The 18,888-nt window shown below is 42.2% G+C and overlaps 2 protein-coding genes and 1 long non-coding RNA gene across 3 annotated transcripts in view; 2 read left to right on the forward strand and 1 right to left on the reverse strand.

Moving 5' to 3' along the window:
- Window positions 1–339: 339 nt before the first annotated feature.
- Window positions 340–3,006, reverse strand: LOC143122357 (uncharacterized). The gene is made up of 6 exons (XR_012986653.1): window positions 2,838–3,006; window positions 2,271–2,346; window positions 1,845–1,933; window positions 1,439–1,759; window positions 880–1,005; window positions 340–689 (listed from the first exon to the last, which is right to left on the reverse strand). It is a non-coding gene; the product is annotated as an uncharacterized LOC143122357 (long non-coding RNA).
- A 1,718-nt stretch (window positions 3,007–4,724) lies between these two features.
- On the forward strand, window positions 4,725–11,289 carry ppp6c (protein phosphatase 6, catalytic subunit). Its single transcript, XM_076283608.1, has 7 exons — window positions 4,725–4,824; window positions 5,966–6,061; window positions 6,153–6,218; window positions 8,318–8,459; window positions 8,707–8,786; window positions 9,081–9,290; window positions 10,124–11,289. Exons 1-7 carry the CDS (start codon window positions 4,750–4,752, stop codon window positions 10,370–10,372), a joined length of 918 nt encoding a protein of 305 aa, XP_076139723.1. The 5' UTR covers window positions 4,725–4,749; the 3' UTR covers window positions 10,373–11,289.
- Window positions 11,290–11,382: 93 nt separating this feature from the next.
- scai (suppressor of cancer cell invasion) overlaps window positions 11,383–18,888 on the forward strand; it is a gene marked incomplete in the record, with an annotated part of 42,048 nt that continues 34,542 nt past the window's right edge. Inside the window, 2 exon segments of the mRNA XM_076283607.1 lie at window positions 11,383–11,767; window positions 12,469–12,562.

An 18,888-nucleotide genomic window follows, 5' to 3' on the forward strand; every position in this document is an offset into this window, starting at 1 on the left:
GGAAATTAATTTTGAACGCCTCTTCTTTCATATAACACCAAAAATGAAAAATCAATATTTTCAATGGTTTTTGAAATAATTGACCTGTATCTCAAAATTAGAATGTGCGACTTCCGGCTCATTTTGTCAGATCAGGTATATGACCATATTCAGCATGTCTTGCTTTACCTCAGTGCAGCCTATTGTTCAATATTTCACAATTAATTTAAATAAGATGTTGTGTAAAATGAGCCAGGTATACTCACACAAACACCCTGTTTAGTGCTCCCTGTGTGTGGTATTCTGATCTAGCTAAATATAAAGGTCAACAGTCTGTTACTAATAACACCAAGAAGACAGTTATTAAGAATTTAAAAACATTTATTTTTGCCTGATGAATTCATCAAGATAACAAGATCGTGCCATACTTTGTCACATCCTTGAAACATAAACATCACACTTTATGCGGGATCTATAAAACTCTAACTGTAACACACTCTACCTTTCGTCTACATAAATAATTGTTCTGAAGAGTCCTTTATTCACCGTTTGCTTCATATTCATACTTATGCCATTCATAGTCCAGTGTATTAGGTCTGTTTATGTAGATGGATTTGTGTCTGTCTGGTCCACATGTGTGTATATGACTACTGTTGTTGTGCTGTCTGCTGTGCCAGTAAACGTCTGATAAATCTTCTTGTTCTCCGATTCTGTTCATTAGGAAAGAGAAGTGAAGACATGAAAACAGGACTGAAAAGTTGTTTTTGCCTTTCAATAGTATTTCAACAGTATAACTATGAGCAGCTGATAGGTTCATCAGTTTGTAAATATGACTGAATGCAGCTGATAGGTTCATCAGTTTGTAAATATGACAGAATGTACATATATGGGATACTGCACCTTTTTCACGGATGAAGCAGTACACGGAGATGGCGCAGAGAAAAACACAAACGGGACACAGACTGACCAGCAGTATCCAGCACTGAGGAGGACCTGGAGGAGGACCAGTGGGCTGGGGGCTGGGGTCTAGAGAAAGCATGCGTGCACACACAGACACACACAGACACACACACACGCACGCACACGCATGCACACGCACACACACTCACACACATGCACACGCAAACACACACGCATACACACACACACGTATGCTTTTGTTTTTAATTGATAACGTACAGGGTATTCTCTTTATAGCTTTATTTGACATACCATATTAGAAGCAATAGTAACACCTTAAACTTGATGAAATAACCTTGTAACGAAAATACACATTGCTTGAGTTGTATTCTGAAGTAACTAATATCGAGCTGGAGCAGTTCATTTCATAGACCACATATATTTCCTGTGTAGCCTACCAACTGCAATTATAAAGTCATATTCACATGCAGCGCTTCTGATATGTTTTTCTCAATAATTCTTACAAGAAGTGAAAAACTTTTTGCGAGTTCTGACTTACCTTCAAACAAGACATTGATAGTAATTCCTTTCGTTTTCCCCTCACAGTGGTAAAGACCCAGGTCATGCTCAGTGAAGTTCTGAATACTAAGATCAACTGATTTTGTTGAGATGTTCCATTTCAGACCGAAGCGAGGGAAAGGATTTTCAAAGTTGCCAAACATAACAAGCTCTGGTTGATTAACATGGGTGCACTTCCTATGCCATTCTATTTCAAGCTTGCTGCTTACACTGAAGTCACAGTATAGGATTATGTCATCTCCTGGTCTAACTTTCAGCTCTACTGCCGCAGAGATCTCCTCGAGACATATACATTTCACACCTAGAAAAAAGTTAATTAATAATAATCATTTTTTGCTGTATTTAAAAATAGGCAGAATTTCATAGAACAATGATGGATAGCTTACATATGAGTGAGATCACAACTGTGAGAAGCATGCTGTCCATCTCCGTGACTGAAGATATTCATTGTTACAGGAGTCTTTGGTGCAGATTTCTGTTGGGAGGAGTAAACTTAGAGGACAGGTGCAGTGATTGGTTCACACAAATGAAAAATGTTAGTCTCAATTTTTTAACTTGTCATGAAAAAGGAATCTGGATATTTCAAATTTCTATTGCAGCTTTCAGAAAAGTAAAAATGAATAACAACAACCTGATAGGCAAATATTCAGTAACTGAAACTGTTTAAGTAGGCTAATTTTACATTTAAATCTGTGTAACCATTTAGTGTACATAGTGTTAAATCAGTTACCTTCTCAGTTGTGTGAAGTTTTTAGAACCTAAATCATGAAGGAAATCATTGAGTTAATCAGGCTATTTCTATGCCTCCTTACCTCAATACACCCCAGAGTAGCCTATTAGGTTGTAGCTCCTGTCACCAATCTTGGTCCAATCAGAAACTGAGGAAATCTGTTAAATGAACCCAGCAAAAAATGATCCCATTACAACAAGTATAAAACCAACATTAATTAATTTCTCACAATATAGAACACGGTCATTCCACGTCAATTCAACCAGGGCCCACGCACTTAGATCTCAAAAAAATGAACAGGTGTACCTATGTTACCCAGGAGACACACTGTAAAATTACTTGTATGTAAGATCAATACTTTCCAAGATACAGGCAGTTTCACGGGGGTAGGGGGGTGTCAATTTTGTTCGGCCTCTTTTTTTGTCAAAGTTCACAAGCCCATAGCGCAAGAACTAAACCATGTAGGAGGCTCAAATTTTGCATGCTGGTACATAAATAGGAATAGTATGTAGCAAAATTGTCACGTTTGGTCTGAATGATCCTGCATGGTCATAACTTTCCTTCAAAGTCGATCAAAATTGTATTGGAGTTTTTGGCTGGGCTCTGTTTAGGCCTTCAGAAGACATATTATAACTGAGAAGTAGCCTACCTGGCTGTTTCAGACGTGTCTTCATTTCCATATTCCTTGCTTTAACACCAGTCACTATGAGCTGAGAATAAAGGTAGCGAAGATTGCGACTGACGTAGGTGTGATTGGCCCCACAAACAACTGCCCTGAGTGTGGTTACAGACAGGAAGAAGAAGAAATGCGATGTTTATAATGTTTATAATGTTGCCACACAAATGAGTATGCTTCCTCTGATGCAGTGCCGTTTACACTGATAAAGGAGTGCGGTCACAAATAACCTCTGGATGTGGTCTGAAGAATCACATTAGAGGTGTGAAACCATGATGAAAGCATTCTGACCATGTGATACCAGGACCAAATGGGGCCAAAGTCATGAAAAATATCCAGTTGATTAAAGCAGGAGTCTGTTATGTCAGCCCTCATGAAAGGGTGTGTGCACACTTGACTTTGAAAAACAGGTCCTCAGTGATTGGTTAACACAGAAGGCAAAAGTGACTGTATGCTGCAGCCATTCTTTTAAAGGGGTTGTTAAAGTCATATGACTAAGTGGAAATATTACTCTAAGGCATTGTTAAAGTTAGGCTATGTTTATTATATTTTCAAAATGTAGTTTATTGTACCAGTTGTGTGTGACCTCTGAGTAGATGCTGAAGTCCTTGTTTTCTGGTCTCATTTTCTTGGGTCTTGAATTATAGGTAGCCTATATCCAACATCAGATGTTCCCCCATCCATGGATGTAACATTATGAAATTAATATTTATATGACTATTATAATGATTTCTCCTATAAAAGACTACAATTCACACTACATTCTCTTTCTGTTTTGGTCCACAGACCTTGATATTCATATTGTATTTGCAGCCTTGAGTTTAAATGAAAAATTACAGTTAAATCCAGCCAGTAAACCCATCACAACTTGATGGTGAACATGACAGTAGAGGGCTAAGAAGATTATCTTGGAAAATGAAAAGCACATTTGTGAGGTCAGATACACAAAACAATTAAACCCAGTACGAGGACAGTTCACCTTCAAAGAAAACTTTTCTTCAGTCCCCAACAAAAGCAGCCCTAAATTCCGAGTTTATACAGTAAGGTGCAGAGCCATATAAAGGTACCTTTATATGGCTCTGATTAGGTCCAGTTGAACTATTTATTAATTTCTGATTGGATGAGAGGCATTCCATGAGTCATCGCGAGAGGCCGTATCTCAGGACATCCCCACTCGGATATTTACAGTTAGTAATCACTCTGCATATTGCATAAATTCACCTACAGCCGGATTACAACTGTGGCAGTGTGGTGATACTGCTGAATTGTTCTGAATTCTGAGTTTTTAGAGGTGTTCCATTGCAGGGTGAAGCGAAAGGTTTTTACCAAACATAACAAGCTCTGTCTGATTAACAAGGGTGCACTTTCTATAGCCATTACATTGCCTGAGCTTGTTGTCAGGTTTGTTGTCACAGTAAAGGGTGATGCTGTCTCTCAACTTCCTAACTATTATGCCTAAAGGCCTAACTATTCTGACTGTTCTACATCAAGTCAGGACATAAACCACATTGCAAGACCCGGAGACTTAACATTTAAAGAGACGTGTATAATAGTATTTACTTAAATAGTTAACAACTAAAAAAAGGACATACAGAAAGGAGGTCATCCACAGTGGTGAAAATAGGATGGGCTTGGTTTGGTTTCCACAGTGGTGAAAATAGGATGGGCTTGGTTATGGTTTGAATCCTATTGTTATACCTATTTATGTTTGATGAAGATAGAGAGGAGTGCCTCGTAATTTATCATATTTGCATTTGTGCAAATATTAAATTGATTATTTTGGCCTAAAGAGGGAATGACACCAACTACCAATAATATAACAGAAGAAGAGGTAATGACGTAAGAGTACTTCCTTTTTGATTCAGCATTAGTTGTTGTTCTTAAAATGGCGCCGTTAGACTTGGATAAATATGTCGAGATTGCGAGACAGTGCAAATATCTCCCAGAGAACGATTTAAAGGTAAGACATACAAAGATTGGTTAAGTTATAAAATATATTGTTGTAGCTCTTAGGATCAGTACATTTGCAGTCAGAATATTTATCGGCCCGACTGGCAGTTCTGTTTCCTGCCAAGCAAATGTTAGCGTTAGCTGCCGTTAACTAACGTTAGCTAAGACATGTTAACGTTAGCTAGCTTTTCGCAAACGTAGCCAGACAGCTTGCAAAAACACTTGACTGGAATAAATGCTTAATAATCTAAATTACATTAAAGTTAAATGGCTTATATGACTGAAGTTATCGAGAAAAGTACAACTTTTGAAATCAGGGTAAGTGATGAACGGCTAGCTCAGCTAACTGACCGCTAACCATGTCAACCCTAACGTTGCATTTAACGTTACCTGGCTAGCAGCTAAGCTATGCTAGACATGACTTGAATGTCGCCCTTCTTCACAGGCAGCTAACGAAACCTTATTTGTATCATAAACGTTTAGTTATAGCATTACTTACCTTCCAGTTATTGAATATCATGACAATAGTTAAATTCGAGTAAGTGCTAGAATATTGAGCCTGGCGCCGTCATTTGTAACTTTAGCTGAGTTAAGTTGTATACATTGGTGTGAGTTAACTTAACGTTAACTTATCTTTATTGCACAGGCCATTGGGGCACTATCCAAACAGTCATTCTTGACAACCTGCATGTTGTAACGTTAGGCCTAGCTTCTAACCTAACAAATGTGTAAGAATAGCTCGACAACGCTAGTTACTTAACTGTCACTTGTAGTATAAGTTGTAAAATAGGCCATGGTTAGTAATCTGCTGATGGTGGCAGGTCGTTCCTGGTAGTCAAGCATTTGACTGCTAGCAAGACAAGTGATTGGAAAGAGAAAGTAGACTTGTGAATCTTATTCAGGTTGTCTAACGTAAACGCCTGGGCAATGGGCATAGGCTAACACACCTCTGTAGTTAAAAACTAGACCGTGCCATATAACAATGTTTATGTGTATTTTTGTAGAGCATAGGTGACTAGCTAAATTTCAGTTCTCCTTTTAGCTGTGCTGTGGTAATAAATACTAATATGATACACAAGTTGTATTCAAACTGAATGGCCATAGTAGTCCAAAAGTGATTATGATTATTGTTTTTTTCTGTGTTGTTGCAGAGGTTGTGTGATTATGTATGTGACCTGTTACTAGAAGAATCAAATGTACAGCCTGTTTCCACCCCAGTTACTGTATGTGGAGACATCCATGGACAGGTGCGTCTTGAAATACAATGAGCTTAATCAACTACATGTATGTGTTTCAGTTGTTTAAGTAGACTCTTAACTGTATTGTGTTTGTTTTCAGTTTTATGACTTATGTGAACTCTTCAGAACTGGAGGTCAGGTTCCAGACACAAACTATATATTTATGGTAAGTAATGGTGAATAATTGTTTGATGATCAGTGTTTTTCCTCCATATCCATGATTCATAAATATGCTAAATATGGAATATCCCTGTTAAAAGTCAGCAGGGTTCCCATGGGTCCTTAAAATCCTTGAAACTTTGTGAATTTGAGAAATGGGCTATAATGTGTTAGGAAAAAGACCACATAGTCTACCATCACTGCAACCGCAGAAGTAAGAAATATTGAGAAGTGTTTTCACGTTTATGCCTCTTGCTCTTTTCCGTTGTTGTCTGAACTTTTGTAATAGGCTTATAGTTTTTATTAGGAAACATTCTCTGTGTTGTAGTTAGGGGTGTAATGGTACACAAAAATCACGGGTGGGAGTGTACCTCGGTACCGAAATCACAGTTCGGTTAATTTAGTACAGTAAGCCTGTAGGTATTGCTAACCTAAAATTCACTGACAATGTTTTTGATGCAGAATGGGAATAGCATTTTTAAAACGGTGTCGTTAATTGACTAAACTGACGTATGGTCCGCTACCTAATATGTTTGTGTGGGAACTTAAATTTGAAACTTAGTCCGCAAGCAAAAAAGTCTACTATTGACTGCTGTTAAAGACTGCATTTGGTACATTTGGTACACATCTGTATTGAACCTAATGTTCTGTACCTAAACGGTTTGGTATAAATACGCATACCATACACCCCTAGTTGTAACAGTCATTCAGTCCTTGATGTTGAGTACATTGGGCCTGGGAAGTACCTTAAGTAGATATTTAAGAAGGTATGGCAACCCTTACGGCTCCTACACACAGCTGCGTGCGTTGCGTTGCTGGAGACGCATCCCATTCACTTTACATGGGCTTACGTCATCCGTTGCCGAACTCAATTGTGGGTCCGTCGCGTCGCGTTTCTCCCGTCGCTCGCGTTGAGAAGTTCAGCTGTTGCTGCACCGACAGATGGCACCGGCCAATCAAGGCAATCTACGGACGGCACCAACCAATCACATTACGGTTTTACTTCATTTGCATAGCTACCGTCGGGAACACCCACTGGAATGCGTTGACGGAACGCAACTGTGTGTAGGAGCCATTACGGAGATATCGGCCATATTTCTATCACAAGTAAACCATCCATGAACACAAACTTGCCTTTACACAACAAACCATGGGCTACTTTGTCTGTGGCTTCATAGAAGAATATGATAGCTCTAAAATGCAGAGCTCAGACAGCTCATTTTCTTTCTAGTCATTAGTTGCTCTGTTTTCATGTGCCTTCTGCATTCAGGCTCAAGCAACCATAAATCCCAAAAGTCTTTTGACATCAGTGGTGTTGCAGAGATGGTTAATGTTGACCATTGAAACATTAACCGGCTTCAAAGATAGATTCAGAGCTGCAGTGGTACAAAGTGTGTTTTCTTGGTACAATACCACATTTTCAAGTGAACTGTAAATTCACTACTTGGATAGTATTCCTTTCTATAAAAGATTTGCAAATGTGTGGATAATACAACTTGTGTTGTGTGTCTAGATGCCTGGAAATTCACACCTTAAAACATCTCTAAATAGCACAGATGTAAACAGGGGGCCTTGATGTTTGATATGTGTTAATGCAAACTTTTTAAAGATTTCTAGGGCTAGGGCGAAGTTGAAGATGAAAAGATTTAACATTGTTGTGATTCAGTGCAAAGATAGGCCAGTGTGTGTAACAGTGGTGAGAAATGTTTTTTACCATGCTGTGCCAATGACACAGCTGTCCAGATGAGATTAAAATTACAAGATCATTTTTGAATTGATCATAATTAGCACACAGTCTGTACCAGAATGTTCTTTGGTTTGGGAAGGATGGTACTGCTAGTTCTCTCAGGACTAAAATACCAGAATACAACCTGTACATACTATTTATCTTTTTATTTCATGCATTTACCTTACACTTGTATCCAAAGCGACCCAGTCTCCCTGGAGCAACGCAGAGTTAAGTGCCTTGCTCAAGGGCAAAGCGGTGGCTGCCGAAAATCAAACCCACGGCTTTTATGACGACCATTTCTATGAAAGTCTGTTATGTTGAGTGCAAGGCCTAAGACTCCTTTCTCTCACCCCCCCCACCCCCCCACCCCCCCGCAGGGAGACTTTGTGGACAGAGGTTACTACAGCTTAGAGACATTCACGTATCTGCTAGCATTAAAAGCCAAGTGGCCAGACCGCATCACACTGCTGCGTGGCAACCATGAGAGCAGGCAGATTACACAGGTGTATGGATTCTATGGTAAGTTCTGCAGAGCAGGCTCCACAATCTCAGCATGGCTGCTAACATCATTCTGTGGTAGCTCCCATGGATTATGTACCGCATCATTTGAGATTTGATAGACTGATGGTTATTAAATTGTATATATTGAAGTGTTTATTAACTGATATGATTGTGATGGTTATTAAGTTGTAGGCTATACATTAGTATTACACAAGTATAACTTTTGAAGGTTATTAAAATAAATTTTTTTTTATCTATGTTTCAGATGAGTGCCAAACTAAGTATGGAAATGCAAATGCATGGCGATACTGCACGAAGGTTTTTGACATGCTGACTGTGGCAGCTGTAAGTACCTCTGCATTTCCTTTAAGCATGAAGAACAGTCCTTAAACCTGGTCCCAGGTTTTTTTTTTTTTTTTTTTTTTTAAATAGACTCAGATTTCACTTAAAATCTGGTCAAACTTGAATGTGGTAATGAGGCTGGAAAAGTGGAAATCTGACCATAGCCAAAATTATTATTATTATTATTATTATTATTATTATTAGTTCTTAACACCAGTGTAAGTAAATGCATAGCTATTCTGTTCAAGAGCTGAGGCACTGAGATGTTCTGCGCCTCATCCAAATTTCTCACTGCAGTTGATAGATGAGCAGATCCTCTGTGTGCATGGAGGCCTCTCCCCAGACATCAAGACCCTCGATCAGATACGCACCATAGAGCGCAACCAGGAGATTCCCCACAAGGGGGCGTTCTGTGACCTGGTGTGGTCTGACCCCGAGGATGTGGACACCTGGGCCATCAGCCCCAGAGGAGCTGGCTGGCTGTTTGGAGCCAAAGTCACCAATGAGGTAAGGCCCACTGGCTACTATTTGTAATTTACAAGGCCTACCTACTAATCTACAAAATAAAAACAGTATAAGTATATATACTTTTTTTGATCCCGTGAGGGAAATTTGCTCTCTGCATTTAACCCAAATGTTGAATTAGTGACACACAAACAGCACACAGTGAACACACAGTGAGGTGAAGCACACACTAATCCCGGCGCAGTGAGCGGCCTGCTACAATGGCTGCGCTCGGGGAGCAGTGAGGGGTTAGGTGCCTTGCTCAAGGGCACTTCAGCCATGGCCCAAATATGTTTCCACAGTCAGTAGAGCAGCACAATGCAACATAAAGTTGAGATTTTGTAAGGCAACTGGTATTGGTATCACCTTCAAAGTCATCTGGAAGCTACACGTCATGTGAATAACAGTTACACATGTAAATCCGTCTTGCCAACCAGTTAGGCCATGCCAAAGCTTAACAGGATGTGTCACAGGATGGCATTGTCAACTATATCACCAAAAGACACCAGCATGCTAGTGAGCTTTTATCCATTCCATTGAGACTATTGGTGGTGTATCCAAAATGTGCATGGCTTTTAGGTCATTAAAACCCAAACTCATTACTGCTTCATTAAATAGGGTTGTCATAGCAATGTTGTAATAGCACTGAGTACTTTTTAAAGTAGTTTTTATGATGCAACACTATCCACTATTGTTTGCATTGTGGCATTGTATGCACATTGAGACACATCCACATTTCTTTGTACTTTGTATTGTAACTTTCATCACAACCCAACCTAGACATAGTTCTCAAAATGTGTGCTCTAAGCTTTGCTTTTCATCCCCCCCCCCTCAAGTTTGTTCACATCAACAACCTGAAGCTGATCTGCCGGGCCCATCAGCTGGTCCACGAGGGCTACAAGTTCATGTTTGACGAGAAGCTGGTGACGGTGTGGTCTGCCCCCAACTATTGCTACCGTTGCGGCAACATTGCCTCCATCATGGTCTTCAAGGACGTCAACACGAGAGAACCCAAGCTGTTCCGTGCTGTGCCCGACTCTGAGAGGGTCATACCACCTAGAACAACGACTCCCTACTTCCTCTGAGTACAAGAGCCACGGTTACCCCACAACCCCCCTGTGTCAATCCCTCCTACACACACACACACCAGTTCTTCTTTTGCTTTTCTTTTTCCCCTCTTCTTTTTTCTATCAAATGTTTTTTTAAGTGTTCGCCATTCTCTTAATTGAGCTTTATTTTATCACCATTTATCTTCCTCACTATTACATGTGTGGTGGAAGGTATGGATTCAGTGACTTTTCCTATAGATAGAGATCGCATATTACATGCCCATATAGGCATCATATGAAATGCCTCTTATTCTGTAAGATGAAGTCGAGTTGAGATGAGTATCCGCCCTTCCATATAGGAGAGGTTAGGTGCTCCAGAAGCCAAGACTTCAGTGAATACCTAAAGTCAACCACATTTCATGATGTGATTTAAAACAAATGACATAAATAATGATTTGTAAGTGGAGAACTGGACATCGATGTGGTCAAATCCTTACTTGGCCTTTAGGCGGTTTTTCTTTTCTTTTTTATTTAATGTCTTACTACATTGACATGTCTGGGCTAGAGGTTGCACCAGAGTACTGTACTGGACTGCAGAATGATGCGGCACTTGGAACACTCAAGCCAGGCTTGGTTGTGTCAACAACACATGTCCGTAACAGGAATTCCAAACTCTTTCTTTTTGGTAGTGCAGTACTATCTCCGTTTTATTTCCTCCAAAATCAGACACTCTGTGTGTCGGTGGACTCTCCTGTTGCTGTACTGAAAATGGAACAGGGTTGTCAGGTAGGAGGGCAAACAGTCTCAAGGACAGAGGGCAGTGATTATTTTGTACATTCAAATAATTGTATTGATTTTTCTTTTTTCGCAGATTTGTTGTATTTTATTATTGTAGAGACTGCAACCCACCTACCATTAAATATTGAAATAAAAACGCCTTTATTATTAACTTATTTTCGTGTTGAGAAATAATATTGATTCATTTTGGGAGTCAAAATGAGATGCATTTGTTTTAGAAATGTAGCATGGCCACCAGGTGGCGGAATCATGAAAGAGTAGTCTGTAGCCATGCCCCTAACGTCAGTGACCAATCGCAGGGATGTTAAAATATGATTGACACGGTAGGTAACCAATGGACTAATTTGTACGTCACGCTCCCTAAGGGAGTGAAAGAACAGCATCAAGTTCGGGTGCAAGACACAGTTACTCAATGGACGAAGCCCAGCTGGAGGAGACTAACGTTATACTAGTCTTCAAATGTACCACCGACGGTTCTTGTGCACGGCTGGGGAGGGTTGACATTGCTAGTGGTAAATGACAATGCGACATTGTATTGGACGCTCTGACTTAATTGGGCTCACATTAACATAGCTAGCGGCTTGCTCCACCTGGATACGGTCTCCCGGAGGACTACGGTGAGACACAACACAGGTATCTCTAGCCAGAACATAGACTAGCTAGTTACTAGCCGCCTAGAGCGGTAACTTGACAGGTAGCGAACGTTGGTAGAGATGGTTAGCTTGTTAGCTTAGTAAATGCAGTTAATGTTAGCCAGCATTCACAATGTTGGTGACTGACAAAACTGACTCGCTGTACCCCTGTACGTTAACGTTACTGAATGTCTTTTTAATACGTGCGTTATATCCACATTTACATGACTTGCCCAACGTAATCTGTGATTCACATGATCTGATCTGTCATTCAGATACGTATTGCTAGCCAACAAAAAAGCCACAGCAAACCCCTTATAGCGTTCCATATCGGTCTGGTAAATGTTAACATTTGACGAGTTACACGCAACTCAGCATCACTGCAGATTGTGCAGAAATCTACCGCACGTCTCTCGGTGAGCGTTTTGTAGTGAAGTGTCAACATCACTCCTGGCTCCAAATGTAGTGAAGGAAGTTGACGTTGGTGAGCGTGGTCCTGCTTTGGTCTGTCGCCCATTTGTGGGGGTCTGACAGAAGCAGGCAATCGTCGCTCTTCTTGACCTGAGTGGCTAACTACTAGCTATCCTAGTGGTAAAGATGTGAATAGCCTGCTAGTTACACAGCATAATGCCCACATTCGTTTTCGTCCAACGCTTTTCCCATACATGTAGTCAGTCTAGCCCTTCAATGTCTATCTTTCAGCAGAAGTCAGCGAGTGGTCTGTAGCCTTGGCTTGTATCATTGCATCCATCCACGAAAGTGACGCGACCAAATAGACCCGAGCCACTGAAAGGCGGTAAGTAATTTTGAATTACTTGCACCCAGTCACATCTATCAGGAGGTAACGTTACATGAATGTTGCATGCCATCGGGTGTCGTTGCAACGTTTGACCGGTAATGTAACAATAATGATCTGAAACGTGTCCATATAAACGTTTATTGAGATGTAGACAGGGGATGGAGCCTGTCAAAACCCCCCGTGCCATTGACCATCGCATTCAATTAAACACCATTATGGATAGCCGTATGGCAGCATCCTCTGTCAATTAATGCAACAGCTGTGGTTAAAAGAACATGGGGACGTTAAACAGAACAATAGCCAGGGAAAAAAAACTAGGATTTGTATCCATTTAATTGAGTTGCGGTCGGGATTTGAATACAGGTGCGTCCCAGTGAGGTCTCGAAGAAACTATTACGCATCATTATTAGATGTCTAATTTTTTCCGTGATCGGAACAGGACAGCAGCACGGTACCCCACCCAAAATAATCCCGGCAGTTGTACTGTTATTCGGGACTAGGTTACATCCCTTTTGCTTGAAATGGTACTAGAACTGAGACGTCTCCTCCCGGTTGACGAACCTTTTAACGCACAAGCGATCTGTTCATTCAGCCGAGTCAAGGAGAATGTTGACCTTCCGACAGTCTTTGCATTGAAAGTCGTTTTGCAATGTTTGATTATATATAAAAGCAGGATGAAGACTTTATGTTGATCATGAAATCTCTACGATTTGCTGTTGTGTTGCTGTGTACATCATAATATAAAAACGATTTTTATCGTGTATTCACGAACTTGAAATCACACGCACACAGAAGCAATACACTGATTCTGATTCAAGCAGTCCTAATAGTGGGATATATAGCTGTAGAAATGCTTGCTCCTGTAAGAACCCCTTTGCCACCCTGTGTGTGCATGCGTGTGTGTCCCTATAGTGTGTGTGTGTGTGTGTGTGGTTATCCCTGAATGGGTTAGATAATCACACCACCAGGTTGTAGTCAGCCACTCTCAAGCTTGCTCAGAATGACGTCACCTTCCCTTATAAGGGGAGAAGTTGATGGAACAATAGTGAGTGGATGTTACAGAAAGGTGCATTATTTATTTTTAGGTATGTGTTGTATCACAGTCCATGCCCGTCAATCCAAACATGACAGTGTTGCCTCCCGAGACAGCACTCACACTTGTTTCAGTCAGCATCACTTTCGGCAGTGACCTTGGCCGTGTAGCCTCCACGCGTCCGTTTCTGTCCTTTGTGGGTTCATGTCCGTGGGCAGCCTGCATTCTCTCTCTCTCTCTCTCTCTCCCTCCCTCTCTCTCTCTCTCTCTCTCTCTCTCTCTGTGTCATCTCACATGTGCCGGGGCGTGAGCCCGTAGGTGGAGTTGCGAGCGGCCGGATGGCAGGCCAGCTTATGCAAACTCAAGGCTGTGCGTTGGACCTCGTTATTTACTCCTCTCCTTCTCTCCCAGCGTCATGCTGGCCTATAACGGGAAAGCGTGAGGGTGTTTGGCTTTTTTGCAAATGTCGTGCGTCATTGGGGGAGCTGCCTTCGGAGTATGGGGATCTCTTGGAGTTTGCGTGTCAAGTCAAGTCATTTGATTGGTATAGAACATTTTAAAAAATGTGTGTGTGTGAGAGAGAGAGAGAGAGAGAGAGTTGTTTGTTACATAGATGTTTGTTACCTTGTGTTACAATCTGTGTGGAGGAGGAGGAGGAGGAGGAGGAGGAGGAGGAGAGGGTTGTTGGGGATGTTTGGGGTCTCAGAGGGGGCTGAGTTGCTGTGGAGTGTAAACATGCTGGGAAGAGGAGAGTGATTGGAGATCCCCTGTATGCACCTCTGATTTAATGAGAAACTCCCTCCTTCCCATCCATGTCGTGTACTTGCATGCTTATGAGGTCTGAGGAGTATGTTAACAGATGGTAGGAACTCTGTGTGTTCTTGTTCCCCAGTACTTTTGATATTTGTTCTCAGGCCTTTCTACAGGCTGTATTTTGCACACTGGCGCATGGCGTAAAACTCGTTTTTTCACCCGCGCAAAGTTTAATTCGGTATTTTGCACGTTTATTTTTTAAACAATGCGCCCAGGGGTGTGGCAATTAACAACCTAGGGAGGGGCCTGGCGCATTGTCTAAAAATTCGTTATTGTACACCTGGTCAGAAATCTATGCCGAGTTGTTTATATGTTTATATGTTAAGAGCGCATTGTCAACATTCATATTGGCAGGTGCACGCACCATCCTTCTATCATTCATGAACGCACACCAGCGCACGTCCATGCAAAACATTACAAATTGCAAGATTACAATGGGAAACATAATTAGAATAAAGATATTACGAAATACTGTACATCTCATGATGAGTAGTTATTCACCATCATTTGCAAATTGGTAATGACGGTTAAAAGTGATTAGGGGAGAGGCGAGAGACACGTATGGAGCACAGCTCAAGACGCACTGTCACGAGATATAAGCAACTCCTCTGCAGGATAAATGTTGTTTTGTTCAGTCATTTGAGCAATATTTGGGTAAGTGTTGCTTTTTTCAGCCTATGTTTTCGATGGTAACCCATTGTCAGTCAATAGTGAAAGTAACTGCATACAACTGTCTTGTCGTTGACTGACACCTTGGTGAAGTTTGTTTCACTTTGCCAATGAGTTCAAATAATAGACCAGTGCAAATGCATGAAGGCTATGCTAGGTTTTAGTAAAGCATGGTTTAGTGGAATGACTATTCCATACGGTCTCACAAGCAGCCTCCTTCAAATGTGCCATTGAATGCGAAAATACCGATGCATTTATTTGACATATCGCGCTTTGCGCCGTTAAATGTCATTCTCATTGGTTTAAATGATGTTACGCCCCAAACACACCCATATGACTGATTAAAAAACCTAGGAACACCTTGTTGTGCCATGCGCTCAACGTTTGATAACGAAACCCCTCCCAATGTGGACTGGACATCCTACTAAATTTGAATAAGCTTTTGACGAGTGACGATGCGCTTTACAATGTCATGATAGGGCCCTACGTCTTATTTTTCTTCTTTTCTTCATTGATGATGATCCTACCACCGTTTATTACATGGTGTTAGAAAGAAGAAAGGAGTAGAAAAGATAGCTCACTAGATGATGTGTAGTCCAATGCTGAGATATGGAAGATAAGCCTCTCAGAGCCAGGAGTTTTCTGAGACCCTTCAGTCACTCTGAGTAAAAGAAGGTGTGTGTAGCCCAGTGCTGGGCGATGTAGGCTAAGATAAGCCTCTCAGACCCAGGAGTTTCAGTGAGTAAAAGAAGGTGTGAGTAGCCCAGTGCTGGGCGATGTAGGCTAAGATAAGCCTCTCAGAAAACCGAACTCTCAGGGACATGTTCTCAGTCACACAGTGAGGAAGAGAATATGTTTCCTGTGAGTGCCTCCGCTCTGCCCTTTCTGTTTTTCATCAGCTCTACACGCCCCACCCCCACCCCCACCCCCCCCACACACACACACACACACACACACACACACACACACACACACACACACACACACACACACACACACACACACACACACACACGACCAATCACAAGCTGTAGCTTCTGTCGCACGGGCCCATCTGAACACACAGTGCTGTGGTGTGGACCACCGGCACCAATCTGCTAGCCACTACTCCCTCATGCAGAAGCATCTTTTGGCCCTGAAGGATCCTCCTGTCCCTCCCTGGTCATGGACCTGCTCTGCCAGGCCATCTGGCCCCATCGCTGCTCTCCTCTCCTCTCGCTGGGTCTCCGGCCAAAGCACCAGTGACACAGTCAGCCAGCCGACCGATCGACCGGCAGTCAAAGAGGTCCCACCACCAACATGGCTACAATCACACTCATAAATAATGCATCAACATGTAGCCTCCAGAAATCGTTTACCATAACAACATCCTCGTAACTTCAGCATTTGGCAAACTGTATTGATGGTGGGGGGCGGGGGGGGGGGGCTGAAAAAGATTCCCCCCAAATGCTCCAATCAGATTTGTCATTGGTAGGAACTTCTGGGAAGTGAACGATTTCCACTGACCTGGCCTCGATGATCCATTTGCAGTAATTAGGTTGGTTCTTGATATTTCAATCTGTGGCAAACTATACTCTACCCATTTCCAAATTCATTATGTCTACATTTCTGAGATTTTTCTCTCTGTTGATGGTCCGATCCATCCATCAAAGCTCCATGTTCATTAAAAAAACATTGGACTGCTCTCCTCTCCGTCAGATGTTCACTCTTTGTTCGAAGCGTTTCATAGCGGCACGTGAGCTGGATAAGGTCTTGCAGCTCGCTCACATCTTCACAGTTTGATGGAGAGCTCGTAACAGAATCATGTTGAAGACATTTACTGTTTTGGCTGTTGAGAGTCTAAGTAAGATGTTCTGGCATATTGTGTTAAAGAGGCTTGATTTAATGGAGCTGGATTAAGGACTGTGTTGTGCAAACAATCTGTTGTGGTAAACTAACCCATCACCCCCAGCATACACTCTCCACATCGTCAGCCAGCGCACTGGCTGCAAGCTTGCAAGAAAATGATTTTGTGTGTGTGTGTGTGTATGTGTGTCTGTATGTATGATTGTGTGTGTTGTGTGCGCATGTGCATCTCTCTGTGTGTGTCCACCATTCCTTAAATAATTAATTTCTCCAAAGCCACTTTGCAGGTGCATCATGACGCTTCACATAGACCTCTGCTCTTAAGCGTAGTAAAACGACTGCAGCTCTCGGTCCTGAACCGAGCCGAGGTGATCTGAGTTCAAGTTAAGCGTTCTCTTTTTTGTGATATTACTGGTCAGTAATTACACCGGTAGTAAACACATGTCCTGGACCAGGGCCAGTAGCTGTGATTGACGACTCAAGACAATCAAATAAAAAGCAGCGGCATGAATATCTGCTCGGTGTAATCATCTGCGTGTTGGGCCAAAAGGTCCTTATTTGATTAAAAGAATGGATGCCTTTCCTGACCCATAATGGTAATAAGATCTTGTCAGCATTGATCCCCCGCTTCGAACACACACTGGTCTGCGGGGAGCCTCTGGCTGACACTATAATTTTTCCCTGTCGGAGTGGGTGTATGCATTGCCGTGTGTTGACATAATGGTGACTGCTTATCTGCTATTCACAGTTTGTCTTGTTCCCCAGCGATTCAGTTGGCAATGCGGATTGTTAATGATCTAGTTCCTTGTTTGGCTGGTTTGTGGGGATTGTGTGCACTGCCACGAAACCAATGAAAGGCAATTCTTGGTATCATATGCTGGGTTGAGAATTGGCCCAATGCAATTTCATGTGGTTTTCAATATAATGTTAATCAGTGATTAACCGGGACTAGTTTGAGTTTGATGCGTTTTACAGTGCATGGTTGGTGAGCTTTGTTCCAGTTCTCAGATAGAGCATCCATAATACGGAGAATATACAGTGACCTTGTCTCCCTGAAGTCATACCAGTATTGTTGCATGTGTTAGCCGCGCACACACACACACACACACACAGATGCCCTCATACACACTCTCATGCATGTCTTCTGCAGTCCCCCTGCTGCCACTGCTGCTGTGCAGATGTGAAGCTCATGCATTTTTATGGAGGGAGAGAGAAGGAGAGAGGGAGAGTAAGTGGGTCAGGCTCGCATCTCCACACCGAAGCCATTTACCAGTATGTCCAGGCAGAGTATGGATGGGGTTTCTTTCTGTGTGTGTGTGTGTGTGTGTGTGTGTGTGGTTTGGAGAATTAAGCAGATTGCTGAGACGTCGGCGGCTCGTCCTCATTGCGCGAGAGTGCATGTTTATGTGTGTGAGCGTCAGCGTGTGTGTAAATCCATCATTGGCCATTTCCCGCCTCGGCGCCCGCTGACCATCACCAGTGGCAGCTCCATCCATCCATCTCCGTGTGTGTGTGTGTGTGTGTGTGTGTGTGTGTGTGTGTGTGTGTGTGTGTGTGTGTGTGTGTGTGTGTGTGTGTGTGTGTGTGTGTGTGTGTGTGTGTGTGTGGGGGGATCCATCCATCTCCATGTGGGTGTGTGTGTGGGGGGGATCCATCCATCTCCATGTATGGGGGGGGCGGGGCGGGGGTGTCAAGTGAAGCTGTCCACCACAGGGTAACAATGTAGATAGAGTAAATGGATTTCTGTGTGTGTGTGTGTTTGTGTTTTTACGTGCATGTACACAAATTGTAAATTGTGTGTGCATGCAGGTGTATGTGCTTGAATGGTAGGAAGCATATCGTGTGTGTGTGTAGGCCTTGCCTGTTAATATGAGCATTAGTGTTGTAGGAAAGCCATCAGTCACTCAGTATTTGGGGATTGATGACTAGTACCCCTCCTCTTCTCTCTCTCTCTCTGTATCCC

Source organism: Alosa pseudoharengus, unplaced genomic scaffold (genome assembly GCF_046254945.1).
Source record: "Alosa pseudoharengus isolate Yale_2024_CS ecotype anadromous, Long Island Sound unplaced genomic scaffold, YU_APseudo_1.1 YU_APseudo_1.1_scf_14, whole genome shotgun sequence".
NCBI lineage: Eukaryota > Metazoa > Chordata > Actinopteri > Clupeiformes > Clupeidae > Alosa > Alosa pseudoharengus.